Consider the following 23219-nt stretch of genomic DNA (forward strand, 5'->3'; position numbering starts at 1 on the left):
TCAGAAAATATTGAGGTTTGGGGAACACTGATAAGAAGCCTTTTGTTTACGAAATTAGCTCGTAGTTTAGTATTGGAAGACTAACTGTTGCTAACATAAGGTAAGATACGTAATGAAAAATATCGCGTTTTAGTACTGAATAAGTGGTTGCTAGGAGATAGTTCCGATCCTCGCCTGTGATTGGTTGACACACGTTCGAAACCGTTGCAACATTTCTAATTAGTGAACCAGCGAAGCCGCATAACGGTAAAGTTTTAATATTAATACGCCAACAATATTAATGTCTTAAGTGTGAGTCGCTTAGCAACCAGTTTGCCATAGACAAGCGATGAGGCTAACTGGGTACTGGTTCAAACGAGATTTACTTTGACTGAACAAAAAAAAAAAAGACAAATGAATCGTGATTCGAGATGATTTTATAAAAGCTAACGGGGGTGTTGTCGTGCCCTCCAACGCTTCAATCAATCCAACGTCGAGTTTTACGCGACTCGACGTGAATGTGGACACCGCCGCTATCTGCGTAGAAAGCGTAATATCCAGGCTCATCATATTTGTGCTCTCGTGTTTCGTCAGTGATGCACTATCCCGTGCCTTTCCCCCGACGAGGCATGTCTTCTCCACGCCACACCACTCCTGCTTCGTCGCATGAATTAGCCGCGCCGTCGACTCTTCCCAGCTGAACAGGCATCCCCTTTGCCGTGTTCAACGTTTGGTGTTCCGGGGCAGCTGTGCCCTCTGCTCCTGAAGGCATCACCGTCATGACCTCCTCTCGCTGCGATTCTGCCGAAATTCGCTAAATGGGATTCGTGGCTGGCCCGACGTTTCCACAGCAACTGGCCATCCGCTTCCATTATTCCTCTAATGAGGACAGCCACAAGGATTTAACACGGATCCTCGCTGCGCGTCTCTGATTTTTGGGCTGAATCTCAAGACGCGTCAAAGGTGAGTTAATTAGAGCTTATGGCGGTTTAATGCGAGAAAATGAGATTTGTGTGGGACTTAGAAGCGGAGCTTTTTGTTAGCTACTGCGTATTTTCCTCACACGGGTGTTTTCTCACTGAGCGTATGAGACCCCCCTCACACTGACTTGTATTTCATTGTTGCACAGGCCATTCAGTCAGTGTTGCTCGGCACATTTGGCCAGTGCCACTCAGTCTGTGTCAGGGTTGTTGACGGATTTACTATGGAAGCACACAGTAAATGCGCACCCAAATGTGCAAATGTCACATTTCTGTCTCTCGCAACGGTAAACGCGAAGGAAAGACGCAGAAAAAATCGACGGCATACATAGAATAAAGCCAACAATCCATCGAAATTCAAAATGGAGCTGTTAGAGCACCTGTTTTGATTCATCAGGCCGCATATGCGCTGTATGTGAGCCGAAGCCCACGACAGTCTCAGCAGCATTGTCGCCTTTTGTCTCTGTTCCCATTCACAAATCCCCGTTTGCATGCCTAATATGGATCACATTGGCAAGCATGGATTGTTAGTGTGTGTGTTTTTTTCTCTCCTTCTATCTTATTTATTTTTTTCATTCCCTTCCCAAAGCAAAGACGTTATCATTTTGACAGCTGCTACTCCTGTAGGCAAGCTACTACCCCACCCCTTGCTTCTTTGAAAGCAGCTTTGCTGACAACAACTGGTGTTTAATCCCATGGAAATAGAATTTTAATTATGTGGCTAATCTATTTACAGTCGGTTTTGGGGGCTTTGGACAAGTTCCAGCTCATTTCCATAAGGCAGGGGATTCAGGTTTGCCTGTGAATGAGACACATGAATCATAGGAAAAGCTCAACATTGGGTTTTTAGAACTGGACAACCTTAGGAGATGTATTGATTCTCCATCCCCTTGTTGATAAACACCTTCGGAGCATGAACAATACATGTCTGGATTATTAAAGTCGTTCTTAAAATGACTTCCTCTCAAATAATGTTTTACAAGCTGACCCGCTTTAAGAGAGAGAAAAATACATGTTTCCTTTCAGATGACAGTAAAAGATTGGAGTCGGCTTTAATTGTTAAACATGCTCTTGTTTATCTGTTTCTACCAGAACACGTTAAAGTAATACGTTTCCCAAGATGCAACATAAACATATCAGCAGGAAAACAAATATGTTATCAAGTTTATTTTCATTATTCTGTAAATTGAAGAGAGGAAGTCTGTGAAATGTATTGTGTCCACGTATGACTTGAGCAACTTGATGCAGTCATTAATAATAATAAAGACGCATGAGGTAATTATTTGCAAAGAGTGTGGCACCTCTGGAATGAAATGCACCCCACCCTTTGACCTCCTCCACAGAATTAATCATACCATAGCAGCCAGTTTCTCAGAAGGCTGGATTACTTGCAGCCAGAGCCACCAGTTAAAGATGGACAGAAAACGGAAGTGGGGTTTTATCAGCTGAGTGCCAACATCCCCCCCACCCCCTCCTCCTCCTCTTCCTCCTTCTTTTCTTCTTCTTCCTCTTCTCCTCGCCTGTCCTCTGTGTGTTTGTCACAGAGGAAGAGGGGAGATGAGATGGGACAGCTAGACACAGCCGCAGACTTTGTAAAGTGCGTGGGGTCACGGCAAAACATAAAGGAAGAAAAAAAAAAAGAGGAGAATCTCATTTTGGGATTCAGAGTGCTAAATTGGGACACGACTTGTCTTTTCTTTATCCTTTTTTTAAATCGATTCTCTCTCTCTGTCTCTCTGACCGGGCTATATTTAGATGATCTGTGTATTATACATGTATGTGGACTGCACTGCTCCATGTTATCATCCAGCATATAGCAGGATAAGACAGTGACGCTAATGTGCACATTTCCTCTCGTTTTGATCTTGAGGAACCATCATCGCACCCCCCCCCCACCCTCCCCGACACCCCCTCCCCTCCCCTCCCTCCCTCTCGTCCGCTCCCTTGGGCAAACTGTAATTTTCTCATTCGACTGAAACATTGGCTCGAGCTCCTTCACTCTCTGCAGCACAGTGGCAACTGTTACCGTCTGTTGTGACTCAGTGAGGTTCGTCACAGCCAAATGTGCTTAAGGCCTGACCAGATATGTACAGCTCAAACGCTGATCGGGAAGGTCCAGCTTTTGCAGTTGGAACCTATCTGTGACAAATCATAGAGGTGAACTTTTTTAATGCAGGCAGTAGAGCTGGAAAAATGTGTCAATGAATCGATTAGCCGATTTGAAAGAGAATCAATCACCAAGAGTTAGTCTTTTCAATAATACTCAAGCAAAAATGACAAAAGATTCTTTGTTTCTAGCTTCTCACGTGAAGATTTGTTGCTTTTCTTTGTCTTATATGATAATCTGTTGAATCTCTTTAGTTTTTGGACTGTTTGTCAGACAAAACAAGATGTTTAAAGACAACATCTTGGGCTCTGGGAACTATTTTCTGACAGTTTATAGACCAAATTGAATCATTGCAACTGGTAGAATAATCAATTTGTTAGTTGCAGCCCTATATGTCAGTTAAACAGCACTTTCAAACAGCAACCAGTCATTTGGTGACAGAACTTAAGCATTAAGGCAGATTTTTTTGTTTTGTTTTGTAGAGTTTTGTAGAGCTGCAACAATAAGTCCATTAATCGATTAGTCTGCAACTATTTTGAGTATCGATTAATCATTTAAATCTTTTTTTTTAAGTGAAACCGCCAAATTATTCATAGTCTCTGCTTCTCAAATCTGAAGATTTGCTGTTTTTCCTTTTCAAATATCACAGTTAATTGAATATCTTAACATTTTAGACTGTTAGTCAGACAAAACAAGAAAATTGAAGACATCACTGTGGACTTTGAGACATTGTGAATGTCATTTTTTCGCAGTTGTTTAACATTTCAAAGACTAAACTATTAATTGACTAATCAAGAAAATAATCTCTAGATTAATCAATAATGAAAATAGTCGTTAGTTGCAGCCCTACTGACTTACAGTAATTTTCTGTACAAGACAACAGTGCGCAGATAATCGGGCAGCCTGAAGAAAAGGAGCAAGATATTGATGACCTCAGATTTTCCAAGGGTTTATACTCAGGAGTCAGATGTGAAGTGACTCTGTAGGTTTACGCCGTGGTCCGAGGCAGATCGGAGCACATGCACAAATGACGCATGATGAAAACTGGCAGAGATGCAGTTTCACTACCTTAAAGGTGTCAGAACTCGCCTGCTGTATTAACGGAAATTCCTCTGAGGCATCTTCCTTTTACTTTCTCTATGTTTCCTGATAGTATTTGTCCTCTCGCTCTCAGTATTCAGTTCATGTACACAGACGGTTTTATAGATTTTGTTAAGACTCAGTCAACACCAAGACTATGAAAAAGACACAGGTTAGTGATAAATGTACTGCGGATAATGAAGTGCTCTTGAGCTCCATTGTGGTTCTGAGGTAAATACCACTCAGAGAGCAGCCTTTGAACGAAGCCTGTATTTGCCGCCACTCCTATCTAATCTGTAAAATCTCTTTTCCCACAACACAACCAAGCACAGCTTTATTCACACAGTCAGCATGTCTGTGTGTTGTGTCACTCTTTTAGACATTATGAAACCATATTTTCTTTACATTAAGAGAAATATTACAAACAGAAAGCATTTTTAACATACAGAAATGCACCAATACAGTAAAAAAAAGAGGAGTAAAAATGTGTTAATTTTCAATATCATGATGATCATGTAAGCGTGCGATGTGCGAGGCAACAGGAGTTAAAAGTTAGGGATTAGGTTGTGGTGTATATCCTGGGAAACTAGAGCGTCTCTTTGTTACTCCCTCCTCCCCATCTTCTTCTTCATCTCCCTCCGCGCTTCCTTCCTCTCATCCCGCCCTCCCGCCGCTCAGGTGCCTGTTCTCGTTGCAGTCCCTGGCAATCGCAGCCGTGTGGCGCAATCTGGTTCTCCCACATTCCTCCGTGCTTCTGATGAATGGAAGAAACTCACAAAGGACTGAAATCTCCTCATCTCCCATTCCTCATCATTTTTTTTTAATTTCCCTTTTATCTTATTTACCTCTTGGTCATTTTTTTTTTCTGTCTGGCGTCCTTTTGTCTCCTTCATTTCATCATCTTCACTCCTCCATTCTCCTCCATTTTATATCACAATGTTGGCAGGAGTCACATGTTAGCACTTCTTGATATTAGGGCACTCTGACACCATATTAGGAAAAGGCGTGAGGCTCAGCTGTGTGTGTGTGTAAGCTGTTGTTTACATACGCAGGCTCTGAGGCTTTCAAGGGTGCTCTGGTGTGTGCAGCGTCTTGAAGAGAACCAGCGGTGAGTGTTGGACATTGTGTGCACTGTGACTCTGCCATCACTGTGTTGGGATATTTTGTGCAGTGCCGGTTGAGGATCATTACCTCTCCTCATTAGTGTTTTCTTCAACCTAATGATAAGGCAGTTTTCCAGATCGACTTGACTTCTCTTTAATCAAACGATCAGGGTTAAAATAACACATTCTGCCAAGTGCTTGCCCTGCTGAACTGTCCAAGAGGAAGATGTCACAGTAGCTGTGTCCAAATTCTCTATGCTGTATACTAATAATATGGAAGATTTAATATATGCATATGTGTGGAGAAAATTATCCCTACAGGATCAAAACTGGGCCATAATTCTGTGCCTTTTATATCGAATTAATGCAGTTAAAGTTGATTTTCTGAACAATATGATGGACGGTTAGCAGGCGGCAGCACACGTCCGCAAATTCAAATGTACATGTGTACATATATGTATACAGTTTTGTGAAAAAATGTATTGCCACCAGTTAAATAGGACTGCAGAAAAACTGTTGAAAGGGCACTTCTGCTTGGATGTGAAAGTAACATTGTACATAGTACACAGTGCATTTTGTTGCAGTATTTAATGATAGTATGTATTACACTTTGTAGAACTACCATCAATTAGCACACAGGTATTGAATCCCTCTGCAGCTTATTGCTGTTTTGTAACTCAGTCTGAACTCCTTGCAGCACATCAGTACTAGAATCACATTATTTTCACACATTTGTACATCTACAGATATAATAACCCTCCTGATCACGTCTTAAAATCACATTTATACACTTTGCTTTTGGTTGCATTTCTACAGTATATTTGATGACAAAAGAGTATTTGTGGTTCCCATTTTTGCATCCTGTGTGGACCATCTCTTGCAATGTGCTTTCCTTATGAGCAGGAAGTGGATTTTGTCACTGAGTAGTACTGAAGGTCAGAAGAAGGCTTTGTACCAATGATGGCAGGTGATCCCCAGAAGCCCTTTCTTCACTCGTCAGTGTGGGTCAAGACATTCAGTATTACATAATGTATTTGTATGACGGTGATATGTGTAGAACTGGAGCGTGTTCAGTTGATGCTCCAAAGACACACATCAGCAATTGTTTTTTAAGTAGACTTGGCTGTTTCAAGTTGATCCTTTTTACAGGAATTTTTGTGCAGATTCAAGCACCTCAAGTATCTACCTATTTACATATATTGACAATGTGGACTTCTAAATGTATCTGTTGCACAAGTGCCTCCAGTACTGTTTAAATCAATTGGTATTGCGTCCCTGTCAGCCCACTTTGCTATGTCTTGGCCCTTTTAACATCAAGGTTTTTCCTCATCATTTGTGAGCCGGTAGAAGTTTAAAGTTGACAAATCCAGACTCAAAAGTCCAAATCCAGACTAGGCCGTCAAAACAAGCGGCTACTCTTCACACAATTCACGCAGCCCTTTCCATCTTTTTCTGCTGGCCTATGGACCTATCTCTGTGTGACTCAGTGTTGCACCATGGGATACGTTAACCCCCCAGCGAGCCAGATTACATACTGGCAGGAGTTGAATCAGAGCTTGCATGACTGTATGTGTGTGTTCGAAATCACTCGTGCACATTCACGCACACTCAGCAGCTTACACGCCCACACATCTCCACAGTGGGATCCTGCCATATCTTTGAGAATTCCCATACCTGTGTAATTATGTTATGCTCGCACTTCACATTTAAAACACCCACTAAGCCTCAGCTGTCCGAACAGTATACAACAACCACCTACACGTTCTTTTTACAGCTACCGCCAGTTCCTCCTTGTCTGTTAATAACCCACTCTGTCCTGTCTATCAGACTCACACAAGTGTGTTGGAAACACTCACAAGGATACACACGTGTTGGAAAAAGGATGTGAGACATAACTGAGGTTGGGTGTTGGTGTGTGATAGAGCCTTGTTTCCCAGAGACCAAAGAACAGCTGCTCACACACACATCTACACATAGGCACATACACTCTGTCTGGAACTGAGAGTGCCTTTATTCACAAAGGAACAAGGCTGTTTCATGTGTGTATGACTGTATCTGTTTCAGCTGGCCTGAAATAGCCAGTCTCGCAGTGAGTCACTCTACAGCACCCCGGAGGGAGGATTGGACTTGGTGTGTGAACACGGCGCTCTTAACTTTCTGTGGGTGCACTTGACTGTCTAAGCATGTTTGGTCTTTGTCTGCGCTCACGATGACGGCGCGCTCTCTCTGACTTGTTGCGGGCCATAATAGACGTATACAGCATCAGGATAGAAGGGAGAGGTGGTGGTGGTATAACTACCTGTAGAAGACGAAAACCGTTTGTCCTTGCCAGCTCACCAATAATAACACTCGGCTTCATTACAGTTCACTGCTCCTTTTGTTTGAAGCTTTGTTTTCCTTGTAGATGCATATTGATTCAGAACTGATTGAATCAACAGATAGGAATGACCTTGAATGCATGTGTGTTGACTGTTTCAAGGTGTCCTGTTCTCAGAGCATTTGCATACTAAACAATTCTAACTGAACCTGGAACAGCTCCAAGGCTACTCTGTGGTGCATTAGGAGGGCCAACATGAATGTGAGGCTCACACAGCAAACACTGCTGAGGGGAATTTTTGTTTGAGAAAGGTGAATGAATAGAAACTGAAACAGGGTCAGTTCCTGTTCCTGAAAGAGGAGTACTTTGGGATAGATGGATTAAAACAGATGTTACATAGAAGTCTTTAACTGTCCAGTGGAATGGCTTTGATATTTTTTTTCTTTCAGAGGTTGAACATGTTTCCACATAAAAATATACTTTTTAAAAAAACATTAAATATTATTAAGAGTTTCAAAGCAGACCAACATCCAAAAGCCCACATCTAAGTCAAGTTACACCTGTGGGTTTTATATGATGGCAGAGGTTAGCTGAGTTGCTCCAAAATTTCTAACCACATCTTATTGGATGAAATTAAAAGTACAAGATCTATCATAAACACTTTTTGTATGGAAAAGGGTTGGATAGCGATAGATAGAAACTGTAGCAGCACAAAAGAGGCGTTTTTCATCCTTTTAGGATTTTTAAATGCTGCATCCTTACTCATCATTGGCTCTCATCCTAGGTCTGCACATGGGGGCGGGCAAGAGCAAGCCCAAGGAGCCGGGCCAGCGCTCCATGAGCCTGGACGGTACCATTGGCACAGGCTCAGACAGCGGGCACTTCCACCACCTGGGCCCCGCCCAACAGACCCAAACCCCTAACAGGAGTCCTGCCGTTGGGACAGGCAGGCGCGGGCATCAAGGGCAGCACCAGCATGCCCCAACGAACACTCCCGAGCTGGCTCTCTTTGGAGGTGTGGACCACACAGGCACTGTCACCTCACCTCAGAGAGGACCTCTGTCAGGTAGGCAACGCCAAATGACGATAAGATTTTTTTCCTAGTTTACATGTTTCAGATACTGACCCAGATCAATTTCTTTTTTCAGCAGTGTTCTTTAAGGATTGGTTTATTTTCCTGAGAGTTAGATGAAAGGCTCGATACTACTCTCCGTCTGTACACTAAATATAGCCTAAAGCTACAGCGAACAGTCAGTTAGCTTAGCATAAAGGCAGCCTACCAGCACTTCTACACCAACATGTTACATCTCATTCTTGTAATCCATACAAAAAGTGAAGTGTAAAATTGTCAAACCTTGGTTTTACAGGGGGTTATTTCTTCACAAAGCGTAGTGACTTCTCAGGCATATTCTCTGCTGGTTGCGTGTCAACCTCACAGTCATGACAAGACTCCAGGAAGTCACTGCTTCCGGCCAAGAAGTAGCCCCTCACACATATCCTCTTTTAAAAGCAGAAATTGTAGTTTTTACACTTTGTACAACAAAATGAATATAACATTATAATAAGTGAGCTTTAGAGGTGCTTTTAGGCAGATTTTTGTTACCTTTGGACAGAGTCGGTTTATCTGTTTCCAGTATTTTTGCTAAGCTAAGCTAACCGGCTGCTAAAGTACAGACATGAATGGTATGGATCTCCTCATTTAACTCTCGGCAAGAAAACGAATATGTTTATTTACCGAAATGTCAAACTGCTGTAAATGTGAGTGACACAGTAGAGCCAAAGAAATTTTATATGCACAATGACCTGGAAAATGCACAACATATTCTACAGTAAAGGGAATAAAGTTGTGAAGCTGAGCAGAACTGCATGATGAAAACAGATTGAGTAAGATTTAGTAAGAATTTTGACTTATCTCTGAGTCAGCTCAAAGAGCTCACAAGATCATAAAAGTTGACTGATAAAACAACTTCTCAGAATCCAAAGAACTGATTCACAGCAAGTAAAATCTACACAGAAAAATATTTTAAAGCTGTTTCTTTTTTGCACCATCAACTGTCAAACAATCATAAAACCTTCACTTTGACTTTGTAGCCTGCTGTGTCACACTATCCAGATTTCACTTGACATTAAACGGTAATGTGTCTAGACTGGCCAGATGGTTAGGTTAATGTTGCTCCATGCAGACAGCAGAGAGCTCCTGGTGTTTCAGGAGCAGTTCTTCTGGCCACCTCCTCCCATGCATGTAATGAACCAATCAATGATTGGCTGGAGAGTTCCTGGGTTTAGATCACAGGTTCATTAAAAGGTAGCGGCAGAAAGCTGCACACACAGACACGCAGAAAATAGAAAGCCTTTGATATGATTGCTTTGTCCTTCACGGACGATCGGTCACAGCAGTCTGAATGTCGATATTTCTCATTAAGGCTGGGCAAATTGCTAGTTTTATACAGATATAGAGCAGGGGCAAAATAACAGATTAAATAATAGATTTATAGCGTTGCATTGTAAAGAGCAAATTATTATTTTATTATTAATAAGTTAGGCCTGCAACACAGAAGTTAGATTATAAAAGTTATTGTGAAATAGGGCTTAAAGGGAAGTACTATTGTCTTGAATTACATAGTTCCCTAAATGCATATTTCCATGTATGTGTGTGTGTGTGTGTATTGTTCTTGCAGGAGGTGTCACTACATTTGTGGCGTTGTATGACTATGAGTCACGGACAGCGTCTGATCTGACCTTTAGGAAAGGCGACAGGCTGCAGATTGTCAACAACACGTAAGACGCAACAGTCATCTGTCTCATTCTACTTCACAAAAATCTAAATGAACAGATTTGTAGACGCACATGTGAGCGTGAGTGGGCACAAATGTGTATCTGAATGACAAACACAGTGAGAGTCAGAGCTGGTAACGGCGGAGCGATCCAGACAGTTGAGTCTGATCCTCCCCATCTGTTGACTAAAACAGAGCAGAGCAGCACTTTGCTGATGCGTTCTGTTCCTGTTGGGCAACAGTCATCATCATAATGTTTAAGGCACTTTATAGAGCTTGTCGTAGCAAGATTTACACTCACGTTCCTGTCCTCTACACAGATAACGTCTCAGATATGTGTTTTTGGTCTGTCTGTGAATTGGATAAAAGGAAAAGCACGTAGATTTCAGTAGTAGGAAGTGAAAAATTACATTTTTAAAAGCTGCTGTTTCTGAGTAAATCATGTGAAGCATAATGCTCCTGCAGGTTTTAATAATCAGAACAATGGTGGGTTTTTTCTTTTCCTATGAGCTCCTTCCATAACTTCCTGCCATAAGTCTGTTCTGTTGTTCTTTATCTATAGTCTGGCACTACACAGTAGGGTTAAGATGTAAGAAATTCATACTTTATTTATACTGCATAATATAACAGTTCCAATATCTACATTACAAAACAGTATTCAGTGATTTTAATGTAAATAATGGATTGGAAGCAGCAAGACTAGACAAGTGTGTACAGAAATCCCCAATGATATGAGGATTTGATCATATATGGAAAGTAAATGGAGATTTTTTCCATAATCTTTTATTGAAAATATTTTATAAACTGTAGTGAAACGGAAGGTGGAACTTCACGCAGCCCTACTGTGTAGTCCCACAGCATATTCGGCTCCTATCCTCCTATCTGTCTGTGCTGCGCTGCTTTGCCTTGCTGCGTCTCCTTGCCGTGTTTTGATGTGTCTGCCGTGTCTGTTATCTCTCCCTCTCTCTTTTCTTTCTCATGCTTCATGGTTTCTCCTAGGAAAAAGTACAGCTTCAGGTCAGTAATACTTAATGCAATAAAAATTCTTGTGTTCACAGTCACTTTTCTGCTGCACAGATTTGTCTGATCATGCACCAAGTGTAACTGCAATGAATGATTTTACAGAGGAGATATAGAGTAGATTATGTATTGTACGTCTCTGGACGTAGAGCATCAGCTAAAGGTCTAAAAAGTAAACTGAAGGACTATAAGTGGATTAAAAGGTTGCCTATGTCTGTCTATTTCCTCTCAATTAGTTTTTCTTCACATCACTCTGTGGGCTTTGGTGTGGGATGAGATGTATCAATCTTTAGGCTTCCCTTATCATTTGTAAAGAACATTACGATTCTTCAAACTGAAGACAAAGTCTGAAGCATTCTGTTGTGCAGACACTGTTATATATTAAGGATCCATTGGATAATGCTCTATATTTTTCTTATTGGCAACAAATTCCATCAAAAGACCAAAGAGCCATAGACCTCTTAACCTTGCGAGGCAACTGGATTCGCGAGACCACGGCATCACAAGATCACGCAAGAATCCATCTTGTCAGGCTTCAAGTTATGCTCTTGTGTCCGAGCCACCTGTGGTTCGGACCAATCTGTGTCCTATGAGGATTCTTGTGTGATCTCGCAAATCCAGCTGCCTCGCAAGGTAAGAAGCTGATAGACAGATGGTTCATCCAATCAGCTCCCCAAGTATTTTTTTGAAAGTGCCTGCTCTTCTTCCACTTTCCAAGGACGACTTCTCAAATGGTTCTGTGTAACAAACCATCTGGCACGTCAGGTTAATAGACCTTCATTATCATCCAAAAACTATTAAAAACACACTAAGGAGCCACTCTGATGCACTCTTATTTTGATGAAGATGGGCAGTGTAGTTTGTCATTTGAGTCATTCACATATACAACATATTGCTGCTGTAAATACTCAGCAGCAAACTATATTAACCTGTGGCTGAAAATAGCCCCAAAAAAAAGCACTATTTACTCGTATTTGAGTAACTAAAAACTACTGTTTTGATAAAAAATTACTTTTTAAAAAATGAAATATATTGTATATTTGCGACTTGCTTTTAAAGGCTTGAGAAGTCAGAAAGTATTTGAGACAGACTAACACATTTTTATTTTTGGTCACTTTGTGGGATCTGTTAACAAGACAAAAAAGTATAATAGCACCAGCTTTATCCTTCTCTATCAAATATTGTATCTTGTGTCATAATTGGGAATAAACTATAACATCCTTAAATCAAGAAATGCTTTTTTTGCCTATGTCAGTTTTCTGTTTATGGTTCATTCTCTTGCTCTCTGTGTTTTGTTCCTTCCTTCCTCTCTCTCTCTCTCTCTCTCTCTCTCTCTCTGTCACAGAGAAGGGGACTGGTGGCTCGCTCGCTCCCTGACGACAGGAGAGAGTGGTTACATCCCCAGCAACTATGTGGCTCCATCCGACTCCATCCAAGCAGAAGAGTACGTGATCCTCTCCTTGTTTCACTATTACATTTTCTTTTCCCTCCATAGCTTTAAGGCAATTTTGAGTGCAGAACCTGAATGTATTTTTTTATGCATAATGATTATGTTGACATGACAAGGCTGTTTCTACAAGCTAACGTTACAGAGTGTAGACATTTTTTTTTTGCAGATATTCTGTACACTTCAATATGTTGCCAAAAGTAATTCTGCCTGCTCCAGCAGCACCGTCGTAGCTTCTCACTGATCTTCCTCTCCGTGGCCCACTTTTGCAGGTGGTATTTTGGGAAGATCACTCGGCGTGACTCAGAGAGGATCCTTTTGAACTTACAGAACAGACGAGGAACCTTCTTGGTGAGGGAGAGCGAGACCACTAAAGGTGAGAGAGCAGACGTTTACGTCTCTCCGAAGAGATCCAATTAACTCTCCTGCTTTTCTCGGTGTCTGTTCATAATGAGCAATCAAATCTGTGATTCTCAGCGTTTTTGGAAAAAAAAAAATTATGTGTAAAAACAACTTGCCAACATTAGCTGATATACTTAGAGAGTCTGGTCTTTATTGAACCAACATGTTTTCAGCACACAGCTTCCATGAGAATGTTTTTTTGCCAAATTGGTTTTGCACATTTGGTCCTTATTTTAACATGTAGTTGGCTGATGAAGACGTGAGAACACAATCTTCCAAAGAGTATTAAATGTACAGGATGGTTAACTTTAGAATGGTTAAAGGATAGTTTCACGATTTTTTCAAGTCTTTCTTAAAACAATAGTCAGGTGCCAAAATGAACATTGAAACAGGTTTTGCTCACTGTACTCATTCCTCCTGTCCGTACTAGACATTAGAAGATTCCCTCCAAATGTGTTTACTACGTAAGTGATGGGGGACAAAATCCACAGTTGTTTGAGTTAGTCAAATAAAGTGGATATCTTCCAATGTTCCAATGTCTTTTTTTAGTAAAAATGTCCCTATTTTTTGTCTCAACTGTGTTTTCCTGTTCAGCTGCAGTGGGAGGATTGTAACAAAATAAGATAATTTGGCACTAAAAAGACAGAAACTTTGAAAGATATTGACTTGATTTGACTAATTTGGACTGTTGGAGCCTCATTAACTTTGAATAAACCTTTAAATACATTTTTACATGTAAGGAGGGCTGTGGATTTTGTCCCCCCATCACTTAAAAGTGCATTATGAAGGGATCTCTTCATGGCCAGTATGAACAGGAGGAATGATTACAACAACAAAAATGTGTCAATGTTCATTTAGGCACCTGACTGTTGTTTTACGACAGACTTGGAAAAATTGTAAACCTGTCCTTTTTTAAATTTAAAAGTACTGTGGAATGGTTTAACTTAACCAGGAAATTATTTTAAGCTGTATTTCCCTTTCTAGGCCACATAACTTGGATAATAGTGCTTATTTATTTATTACTTAAAATATTACTTATTTATCAAGAGATGTGTGAAAAATTAAAAATGCAGTAATGCAATTGTGTTTAAGAAATATTCTCAGAGATGATGATAACAAGCTGAGAATCAAGTTGTAAAATGACTGTAACGCAACAACAGACACAGCCTTTGAGTTGTGTTGTTAGAAAATGCATACATTATCAAAGAAAATTCTGACTCCAAAACATATTTAATAAAAGCCTGAGCTTTTTATTTTTGCACTTGTTGGGTAATAAAAATGTGTAAAAAGAGGAAGTAATGACTCTCTCTATGTGTCTCAGGAGCTTAGTGTGCACAGCAGATGTGATGTTACTTTGAAATAAGTAGATCTTTAGGGACTTAATTTGAAAGAGGCAGAACCTTGTAATTAAGTCATTTGTTAACTTTCACACGCGCCTGTGGCTCAGAATCTTTGTTCTCTGGGCTTGTGGCAGAGTTTTACATCTTTCTCAGAAAGTCTTAAGTCAGTTCTAGTCCCAGTGACGTAGGTGAGCTCTTCAGAGGGTTGTTTTTGAAGGAAGTATGGGGAAAAAGGAAAAGAGCGGAGTGGATTGTGGCTTGTGAATGGATAGGGGTGAATCATTCTGCCAGAAGTAGGTCAACCTATGAGGGTGCAGGATTTCCCCCCGGCTATAAGTCTCTGTTCTCCCAACACACACTCACACATGCACACACACACTGAGAGGAGGGGGGGGGGCATGAAAAGAAGGAAGAGCAGTAACAGGGGGGGGGGACTCATAGAAAAGGGGGAGGATCGGGGAGAGTGGGAGGAGCTCTGGCAGGAGGTGTGTTGGCCTCTGGGTGCGTTCTGTATTAGATGTCAAATGTGAGGTTCACACAGCGTGACACAGATGAGCAGAAGCATGCAGCTCGTATGTTTCGTAAAGTGTAAATCATGTCACACTGTGCAAGTTAGAGATCATATATAGGTCTAGAAGCACAGAAGTGACCCAATTAAAATCTTAAAACATGGGAGTCGAAAATCCATCCGTTCTAGCTTATGTTAGAGGTGTTTTTGCTCCTGTTCTGATGTATATGAGTGGAAAAAATTGCTGTTGTGTCAAAACATAATGCAGCCTTGCATTCTGCACACATGTTAGGAAGAATTTAGTTAAGGATTATAGTTGCCGTTATATGTTGTCGTTATAGCTGTTGATGTCACTTTTGATATCAGGTGGTACATCAGGTCGATTTACTGTCAGCTCAGCGGCTAAAATCTTTGGGATGTTTGTCTTTTACTGCACTAGATTTTCTTTCTGAGAAAGGGAAGCAGAGCGAACATCAGTCAGCAAAACTCCAGATCAAAGTGGATTGATTTTTCATTTTCCTTTACTGTAGAACAACCTCCCTGTAGAGCTTAGGTTTGCTAAGTCCGCTCGGTCTTTTGAATCAGTAAGATTCCCGTCACATCTGTAAGGTTTTAAATTCTTTATTTTTATTCTTTTGAAAAAAAAAGTAATGTTTTAATTTCAGGTTCAGTTCATTTTAGTTTCTTTTTATATGTTATGTTTTAATGCTCAAACACTCTATGAATGTAGTTTCCTGTACAAAACAAGTTAATTAAATTTAGTTAAGTAATACTAAGTGAAATTGTTACTTAATAGTGGGCCATGGACAAGGGCAGAAAGGCTTGGTTGAATTTCCAGTGCCCTTAAAGAGGCCAACAGGGACTTGACCAGCACAGCTGTTGGGAAACACCAGAGAGCAGCTGTCACACAGGCCTCGAGACGCCTGGTTTTATTGTTCTAACCTGTCTCTGTCTGTTGTTTCTTCCTGTTCACAGGGGCATATTGCCTGTCAGTGCTGGATTATGATAACACCAAAGGCCTGAATGTTAAACATTACAAGATCAGGAAGCTGGATAGCGGAGGTTTCTACATCACCTCCCGCACCCAGTTCACCAGCCTACAGCAGCTAGTCTTCCACTACCGCAGTGAGTACTCATGACACATCTGAGAGTTAACCTTTTCTAATGCTGCTGCCGTTACCCTGACCTTTCTCTTTCTCTTCTATCTTTCAGAGCACTCTGATGGGCTGTGCCACGCTCTAACAGATGTGTGTCCCGTGGCCAAACCTCAGACCCAGGGACTGGCCAGGGATGCCTGGGAGATCCCTCGAGAGTCCCTCCGCCTCGACCTTAAACTGGGACAGGGCTGCTTTGGAGAGGTCTGGATGGGTAAGAACTATTATCTGTATCCACACCACGTTGCACAGACACTACTGTCAACAGGGGTTATGCACTGGATGTACAAACTATAAAGTGTGTTAATGAGGTAAATCCTGGTAAAAGTTGATAATATATCAGTATTAGAGAAGGAGACAGAGAACTTTATGCAAGAAGTTATACTTATTAAGCTGTGTTTTCTGACAGGTACATGGAACGGTACAACACGGGTAGCCATCAAGACCCTGAAGCCTGGCACCATGTCTCCAGAGGCCTTTCTTCAGGAAGCGCAGGTCATGAAGAAGCTCAGGCATGAGAAGCTGGTCCAGCTGTACGCTGTGGTGTCCGAGGAACCTATCTACATTGTGACAGAGTATATGAGTCAAGGTAATACAGGATACAGGCTGTAACAAGAGCTGAGTATCAAACCTCTTACTATACTGTTTGCTCCTGACCAAGATGTGTCTGTAGCATTGAGTATCAAAAATGGTCAAGTACCAAAAGTTGGCATCAAAAGCATCTGTTTTGTTTGGAAAGACATTTAACATTTGAGAACTAAAGCTTTTTTTGTTAAATAAAAAGGTTATTAAATTGGCTGTAGTATCAAAAACTTTCTAATGATACCCAACACTATCAGTAACTGAGTTGTTATTTCAGTGTAACACTGCTTTTAAAAATGATTTGCTTACAAACACATCTAGATTATAGCTTGTTCTTTAAGGCAGTGGTTCCCAACCTGCGGGTCGGGGCCCCAACAGAGGGTCATGAGATGATTAAGAGGACTTTACTCTTGTTTTTGCTGTTTTTCTTGTGAATTACATAATTTTTTTATCTTTCCAGGCTGCTAAAAATTATTCAAATAAAACTGGTGAATAACTGTAGACATATGCAGCACATGAGGTCACAAGTAAATATTCCTTTGTTTTAAGGCGTCACGAGGCAAAAAGCTAGTTATTTGCTCGGTGATTGGTGACCTTTTATTTGACACATTATCTACTGTAGTTTTTCTAAATATTTTTGTTTGCATTCACAGGTAGCTTACTGGACTTCCTTAAAGGGGACGCAGGAAAGATGCTTCGTCTGCCTCAGCTGGTAGACATGGCTGCTCAGGTAATAATACTTGATTTGCAGCTTCAGTTCGAGTTGATAGTGTCACATACAACAACCCATAATCTACACACTAAAAATGTATTAGTACCTGAAAACAATATTTTAATTTCCTATAAAATCTCTCTCTTCAGATTGCAGCAGGAATGGCCTACGTGGAGAGGATGAACTACGTCCACAGAGACCTGCGTGCTGCCAACATCCTGGTGGGAGACAACCTGGTGTGTAAGGTGGCTGACTTCGGCCTGGCAAGACTCATTGAAGACAATGAGTACACTGCGAGACAGGGTATGTCCAAACTGGCACTACAATTCTTTTTCAGAGAGAAAAAGAGATTTGTTTACTGATGAAAAGAGAGTCAAGATTTGAAAGATGTTCTTAAATGTAAACATGTTTTTATTTTACAGCATGGTACATTTAAATGTTACTCACTTAATTTCCCATGATTCCTCAGGAGCCAAGTTCCCAATCAAATGGACAGCACCAGAGGCAGCTCTGTACGGTCGTTTCACCATTAAGTCCGATGTCTGGTCCTTTGGTGTGCTGCTTACAGAGTTGGCAACTAAAGGCAGAGTCCCCTATCCAGGTGAAGCCCCCACTAACCTCACATAACATCACATAATATACACAAAGACTTGATCAAACAAGCCTGTTTGACAAATTAATAAAACTATAGATTGGATTATTTTATGTTTAAAAGATATAAATTATTTACTTTCACACAATGATTTTTTTTTTTTTTAATTTTAATTGATGTAGGACGTTCAGCGGGCCTAAAATTCTCTCTTTCTCTCTGCAGGCATGGTAAACCGTGAGGTCCTTGATCAGGTGGAGCGTGGCTACAGGATGCCGTGCCCAGCAGAGTGCCCCAGCTCCTTGCACGAGCTCATGCTCTCCTGCTGGAGGAAGGATCCAGAAGAGAGGCCTACATTTGAGTACCTGCAGGGCTTCCTAGAGGACTACTTCACCTCCACAGAACCCCAGTATCAGCCTGGGGAGAACCTATAGAACCACACACTGAACCGACCTGAGGGAGAACCTCAACACAGAACGATCTGCACTAACCGACCTCAGAGGAGCGCCTGTGGGAGGATCTAAGCCTGTGAAACTCATCTGGGAGGAACTTGAGATTCTTCTGTGGAAGCAAAACCGAGATAGAGACCTGTAGAAGTCCCCTCTGTGCCATAAAGTAACTACTACAGAGGAACTTGGAGAACCTCCTTTTTGCAAGCACTCACTGTTTACTGTAGGTTCTCCATAGTGCTAACCACAGTTGAGAACTTGTTCCTGCAGAATTGAGGTTCAAGGCTGTAAAAGGAGGACAGACTCTGGCTATTGAAAAGATTCATTTGAGGGATTAAACTTGCGGGTAAATGTCTTTTGAGTGGTGCAACTGATATGGGAGGAACCGAATCGGGATCTACAGATGGAGCGAGAGGGAAAAAGAATAAACCTCCGGTCGAAGAGAGCAGGTCAAGGAAGGATATTTCAGTCAGGCATGAGCTGTTTAGCGAAACTTCCCTCTTTCCCTACTCTGTGGCGTTTCTTCACCCTCATCTGGTACCTTTTCTCGCCTCACCCACAGAAGAGCACTGCCACTGTGGCACAGGTGCCAAAGGAAAGTCTGTCTCTCTTCCTTTATCTCCCCTCTGGCTCCCTATTCCTCTCTTTCTGTCTGACTTTCAGTATCTCTCTCCAGTTTTCTCAAGTGCTGCTTCTTCAAAGTGTCTCCAAATAACTCTGCTCTGGAACTCAACTTTGCATCTTTATTTATGTTTACTTGGACAGTACGCGTCCTGTGGTTTATGGTTTTGTTCAGTGGCAGATTAAGGTTCCTGATTTTCTTTTTTGTTTCTTTTTTTCTGTAATTATCAATAGGCAAGGCTGTTAGAACCACTATCATGGTAGTACTCAACAGGCAGGTTCTGTAATGCTGAAAATTAGGTAATCTGAATTCAAATTTGAGGCCTTTATCTCTTCTTTAACCCTCCCTTTTTTTTTTTTTAGCTGTAATTCTTGACACACGCTGAGCAGCCATCACGGCCTGCTGGATCCAACCTTGATGATTAAAAAATGATTTTGATGCAGGTACTTCTTGAATGCTTGTCCTTTTGATTGACTTTGATTTTTTAACTGGAAAGTTACATTATAATAATCAGCACTGTGGTGGTGGCACTAAAGAGCAGTTTTAAGTTCCTCGGAGGCATGAATAGAGTAACTTTCATCAAACATTAATGTGACCTACTAAGAGGAAGTGATGGCTATCAAACCAATCATATTACTGAGATGGGAAGAGTGTGTTCTGTGCCAAAAGAGAATCACATTTCTTTACTGCTGTCCATGTATATAAGGTTTTATTATCAAGGGGCTTACTTGGGTTTTTAGTTCTTCTTGCTTAAAATTTACAATAAAGCACTGCACCATTTTCCCCGGCTAACTTCCCGTTAGTGAGTAAACAAGACATACAAACCTGTTACTGTTTGCTGAAGGAGACAAAAGGTTTTCATTCACTTGACTGCTGTCGTGTCCATATAAAATATGCAACCACGCGGCCCTAATGAAACTGTAAACCTTTGATCAGGTAACCCTAATAAAACTGTGTTTATGACTTGCTATAAGAGTTGATTTTGAAACCAGTTAGCATGCTTTTGTGCCGTTCTTCTCTTGACCATTGGCTGGGTTTGTATTTATGCTGTACTGTACATCAACATGTGTATGTTTACTTTTACTCCAGGTTTCAGTAAGACGAGGGGATCATAAACAGACTTCTGAACATTTGTGCCATCAACCTATAATGATTTTTTTTTTTTTTAATATCTTATCCACTGCTGCCAGTTGTCACTGTCCTACTGTACATACTGTAGCTGTTTAGGGTTGGTTTTGTATCATGTAAGCCACTTTTAAATGGCAGATATTTATGTTGGGTGTCACTCATTTCACAGTGGTTTGGTTTATGATGTAGTCGATACAGCAACAGTAGATATAAACTTATAGATTGTTGCCAACAAATACTATGAAACCAGTTATCACAGTATTAGCCAAGCAGCAATAAGAGAGATGGTCATCCATGCCCACTAACACCTTGAAATTATTATCCAGTAATGAATCATGATGGCTAATTTAATCAATAATGTGGATGAAAAAGGAGTTTGGGTGGTGATATGACATGCAAAATGAGGTCAAAGATGTAAATAGTATCTTAAACAAATGACTGTGACTATCATGTAATTTGTTTTTGTATAGTTTTTCTTCTTCTCAAATGAATTGCACCTCCATGCTGAGGTTTTTACAGTGACACACGCCTGCTGCCAAAACGTTTTAATGATTAGATGCTACTGCAAATCAAGCTTAAGGAATGTTTTTGTTTTTGTTTTTTGTTTTTAGATATTGGACTCAATATAAAATCAGTCTTTACCTCTTTTTCTGCAAAAGACAATTTAAAATTTGGCTTGACATACACATATATATATATATTGCCGAGAACATATTATCAGTGCTTTCCTCTGTCAGAATGGGAATTACCCCTTTTATTCTGATGCACTGAACCGCCTGTAAGTCACTGGGACAATGTGGAAGTCGATGGGCTCATGACAAGTATGAGTTACGCCAAGGTCTGATTGGATTTTCTGTGCCATACTAAAGAAGTGTCTCAGTCTTTTTTTTATGTTTATTTTTTATAAATCTATGCAGTTTCGGTCTGGCATTCCTGCAACTTTATGGCCATTTTGTTCTAAAGTCAAAAACCAATATCATAAACAGAAGGTGTGAGCATTTTGTAAGGACTTCTTTTGTCTCTTTTTTTGTTTTTCCGATGTAACAGGATTGAAATGGGTATCGTGCCACTTTATGTTGATCTGTAAATGTGCAATAAATTATATTTCAAATGTGTTTTGATAAGAGTGTGTGCTGGTGTGTGCTGTACTTCAACCTGAAAATATGATGCCGATCGGGCATGACTCAGTGACTTCTTGATGAAATGATGAGCATGCTGAATCATAAGCATAATATTTAGAGAAGTTAGCATGTGATGTGAGGATCATCGGTTCAAGTGGTCACAATTCGCAGAAGAATTTGGTAAAGCTTGAGCAGTGTTTCTTAGCCAAATTTATCTGAGTGGTCACAAGATGAACAAAGGATGAATGAAAAACATCTATTTTTGCTGGTATTTCTAATCTTTTTCATCACATCTCTAAAAGTCACTCAAATAAAATGATCTGAGGAAGAAAAAACTGCACACAACTCATGTTTATACTGAAGCCATAACTTCTGATGTTTGGTCCCAAGTAGAGCTGAAACAATTAATCAATTAGTCGATCAACAGCAAATTAGTCTGCAACTATTTTGATAATCAAATAATCTTTAAATGTAGTTTTTAAGCAAAAACAATTGAAACGTTTATTGAACAAGACATCTGAAGACATCACCTCGAGATCAGGGATATGATATGATAATGATATGATGATCATTTATTGATGGATTACAGACACAAAAAGAAAAACCAAAGGATAACATGTTACAGTGAAAACACTTATTTCCAACATGTTAATCAGAAAATCAGAAAGAATCTCAATGAATAGATGTCAGACTTAAGGGGGAAAAAAATATACTAGTAAAATAGCGTTTTTTGTTTGATGTTGTGATCAGATAACATGGCATCAAATCATTATAATGACAGAAGTAAGGGCATATAGCACAATTCAAAATGATAGGAAATGTAATGTATTCTGCCTATGCTACAAAGCAAAGCAAAAACGAACTCACCTATTGGTTTGCTGGATGAAGATGAGTGAAAAATCATACTCCACTGTCCAGGCAGACATGTGCCAACTCTCTGCTGTTGTCGACAGCTGCTGCCAGCTGCTGCCGCTGCAAGTTGCTGCTCCAGCAGCAATTTTTTAAAACACCTACAGGTGAAATTGTATCAAACGCTATGTACTCGTTCAGCATCCTCATTTGTAGAACTCTGCTGAATTTGATTGCCATGGAATATTACATTTAAAGGGCAGGTACATTATTTTTGGAGTTTTTGAGGTTTTTATATCCCTCTGTAGCTTCACATTAGTGTTTCATATGTATTCAAATCTGAAGATTCAAATTTTGGTTGAAGTACATATGTTGTAGTGTCAAAATGATATTTTCCCAAGCCCTTCTACCTGATGTAGGTTTCTGGGTGATGACACTGCTACATATAAACTGATCTAAAACCCCTAGCCCACCTAGCCAGTAGCCACAGAGACGGACTGAGCACTCACTGTTGCTGCTACTAAAAGTTTATAAAAATAAACTCTGAGCTCTCCCTCCGCCAGTAAACAGCTCTGGATCAGAGCAGAATCCGGTGTGACTTGCAGGTGTTAGTATTTATCCTGAAGCTCTGGCTCTGCTCCCGGCCCTCTCCACCAGAGCTGCCGGCACTCAGCTGTCCCTCTGCTCTGTTGGGTGCTTTTATAAACATCTCACACACTCAGACTCAATGCTGTAACATCACTCGTAGTATATCTGGACAATTATTTGTGCTCTAAGTTACAGCGTGTAAGTATGTAAGGAAAACACTGTCAGCGCACTGCATGTGGGTGGTGTGGGGGGCAGCGATGTCCTCTTTCTGTTCTGCTCTTCCTTAAAACAAACAACTCTCTCATTAAATAGGCCCTCTAATCTATCTAGGCAGAACCATATCTTTCGCAGAGGTGTCCTTTCCCTTA

At 40.6% G+C, this 23219-nt stretch overlaps 1 protein-coding gene across 2 annotated transcripts; it reads left to right on the forward strand.

Annotated features, from left to right (window-relative positions):
• Positions 1 to 317: 317 nt before the first annotated feature.
• Positions 318 to 21408, forward strand: LOC137181210 (proto-oncogene tyrosine-protein kinase Src-like). 2 transcript variants are annotated; one of them, XM_067586755.1, is made up of 13 exons: positions 318 to 942; positions 8351 to 8632; positions 10245 to 10344; positions 11340 to 11357; positions 12706 to 12804; positions 13080 to 13183; positions 16033 to 16182; positions 16270 to 16425; positions 16621 to 16800; positions 17447 to 17523; positions 17655 to 17808; positions 17975 to 18106; positions 18320 to 21408. In XM_067586755.1, exons 2-13 carry the CDS (start codon positions 8359 to 8361, stop codon positions 18526 to 18528), a joined length of 1653 nt encoding a protein of 550 aa, XP_067442856.1. In that variant the 5' UTR covers positions 318 to 942; positions 8351 to 8358; the 3' UTR covers positions 18529 to 21408. The 2 variants fall into 2 exon arrangements, with proteins under 2 accessions (XP_067442856.1, XP_067442857.1); XM_067586756.1 differs by lacking the exon at positions 11340 to 11357 and having other exon boundaries at positions 320 to 942.
• Positions 21409 to 23219: the final 1811 nt, after the last annotated feature.

The sequence above is a fragment of the Thunnus thynnus genome, chromosome 4 (genome assembly GCF_963924715.1).
Source record: "Thunnus thynnus chromosome 4, fThuThy2.1, whole genome shotgun sequence".
In the NCBI taxonomy this organism is placed as follows: domain Eukaryota; kingdom Metazoa; phylum Chordata; class Actinopteri; order Scombriformes; family Scombridae; genus Thunnus; species Thunnus thynnus.

What these genes read in the sequence shown, in the direction of transcription:
- LOC137181210 (XM_067586755.1), top strand. Translation starts at nt 8,359, where the DNA reads ATGGGGGCGGGCAAGAGCAAGCCCAAGGAGCCGGGCCAGCGCTCCATG. An exon ending in TCAGAGAGGACCTCTGTCAG is followed by an intron (nt 8,633 to 10,244) that starts GTAGGCAACGCC and finishes TTGTTCTTGCAG; the next exon opens with GAGGTGTCACTACATTTGTG. An exon ending in GCTAGTCTTCCACTACCGCA is followed by an intron (nt 16,183 to 16,269) that starts GTGAGTACTCAT and finishes TCTATCTTTCAG; the next exon opens with AGCACTCTGATGGGCTGTGC.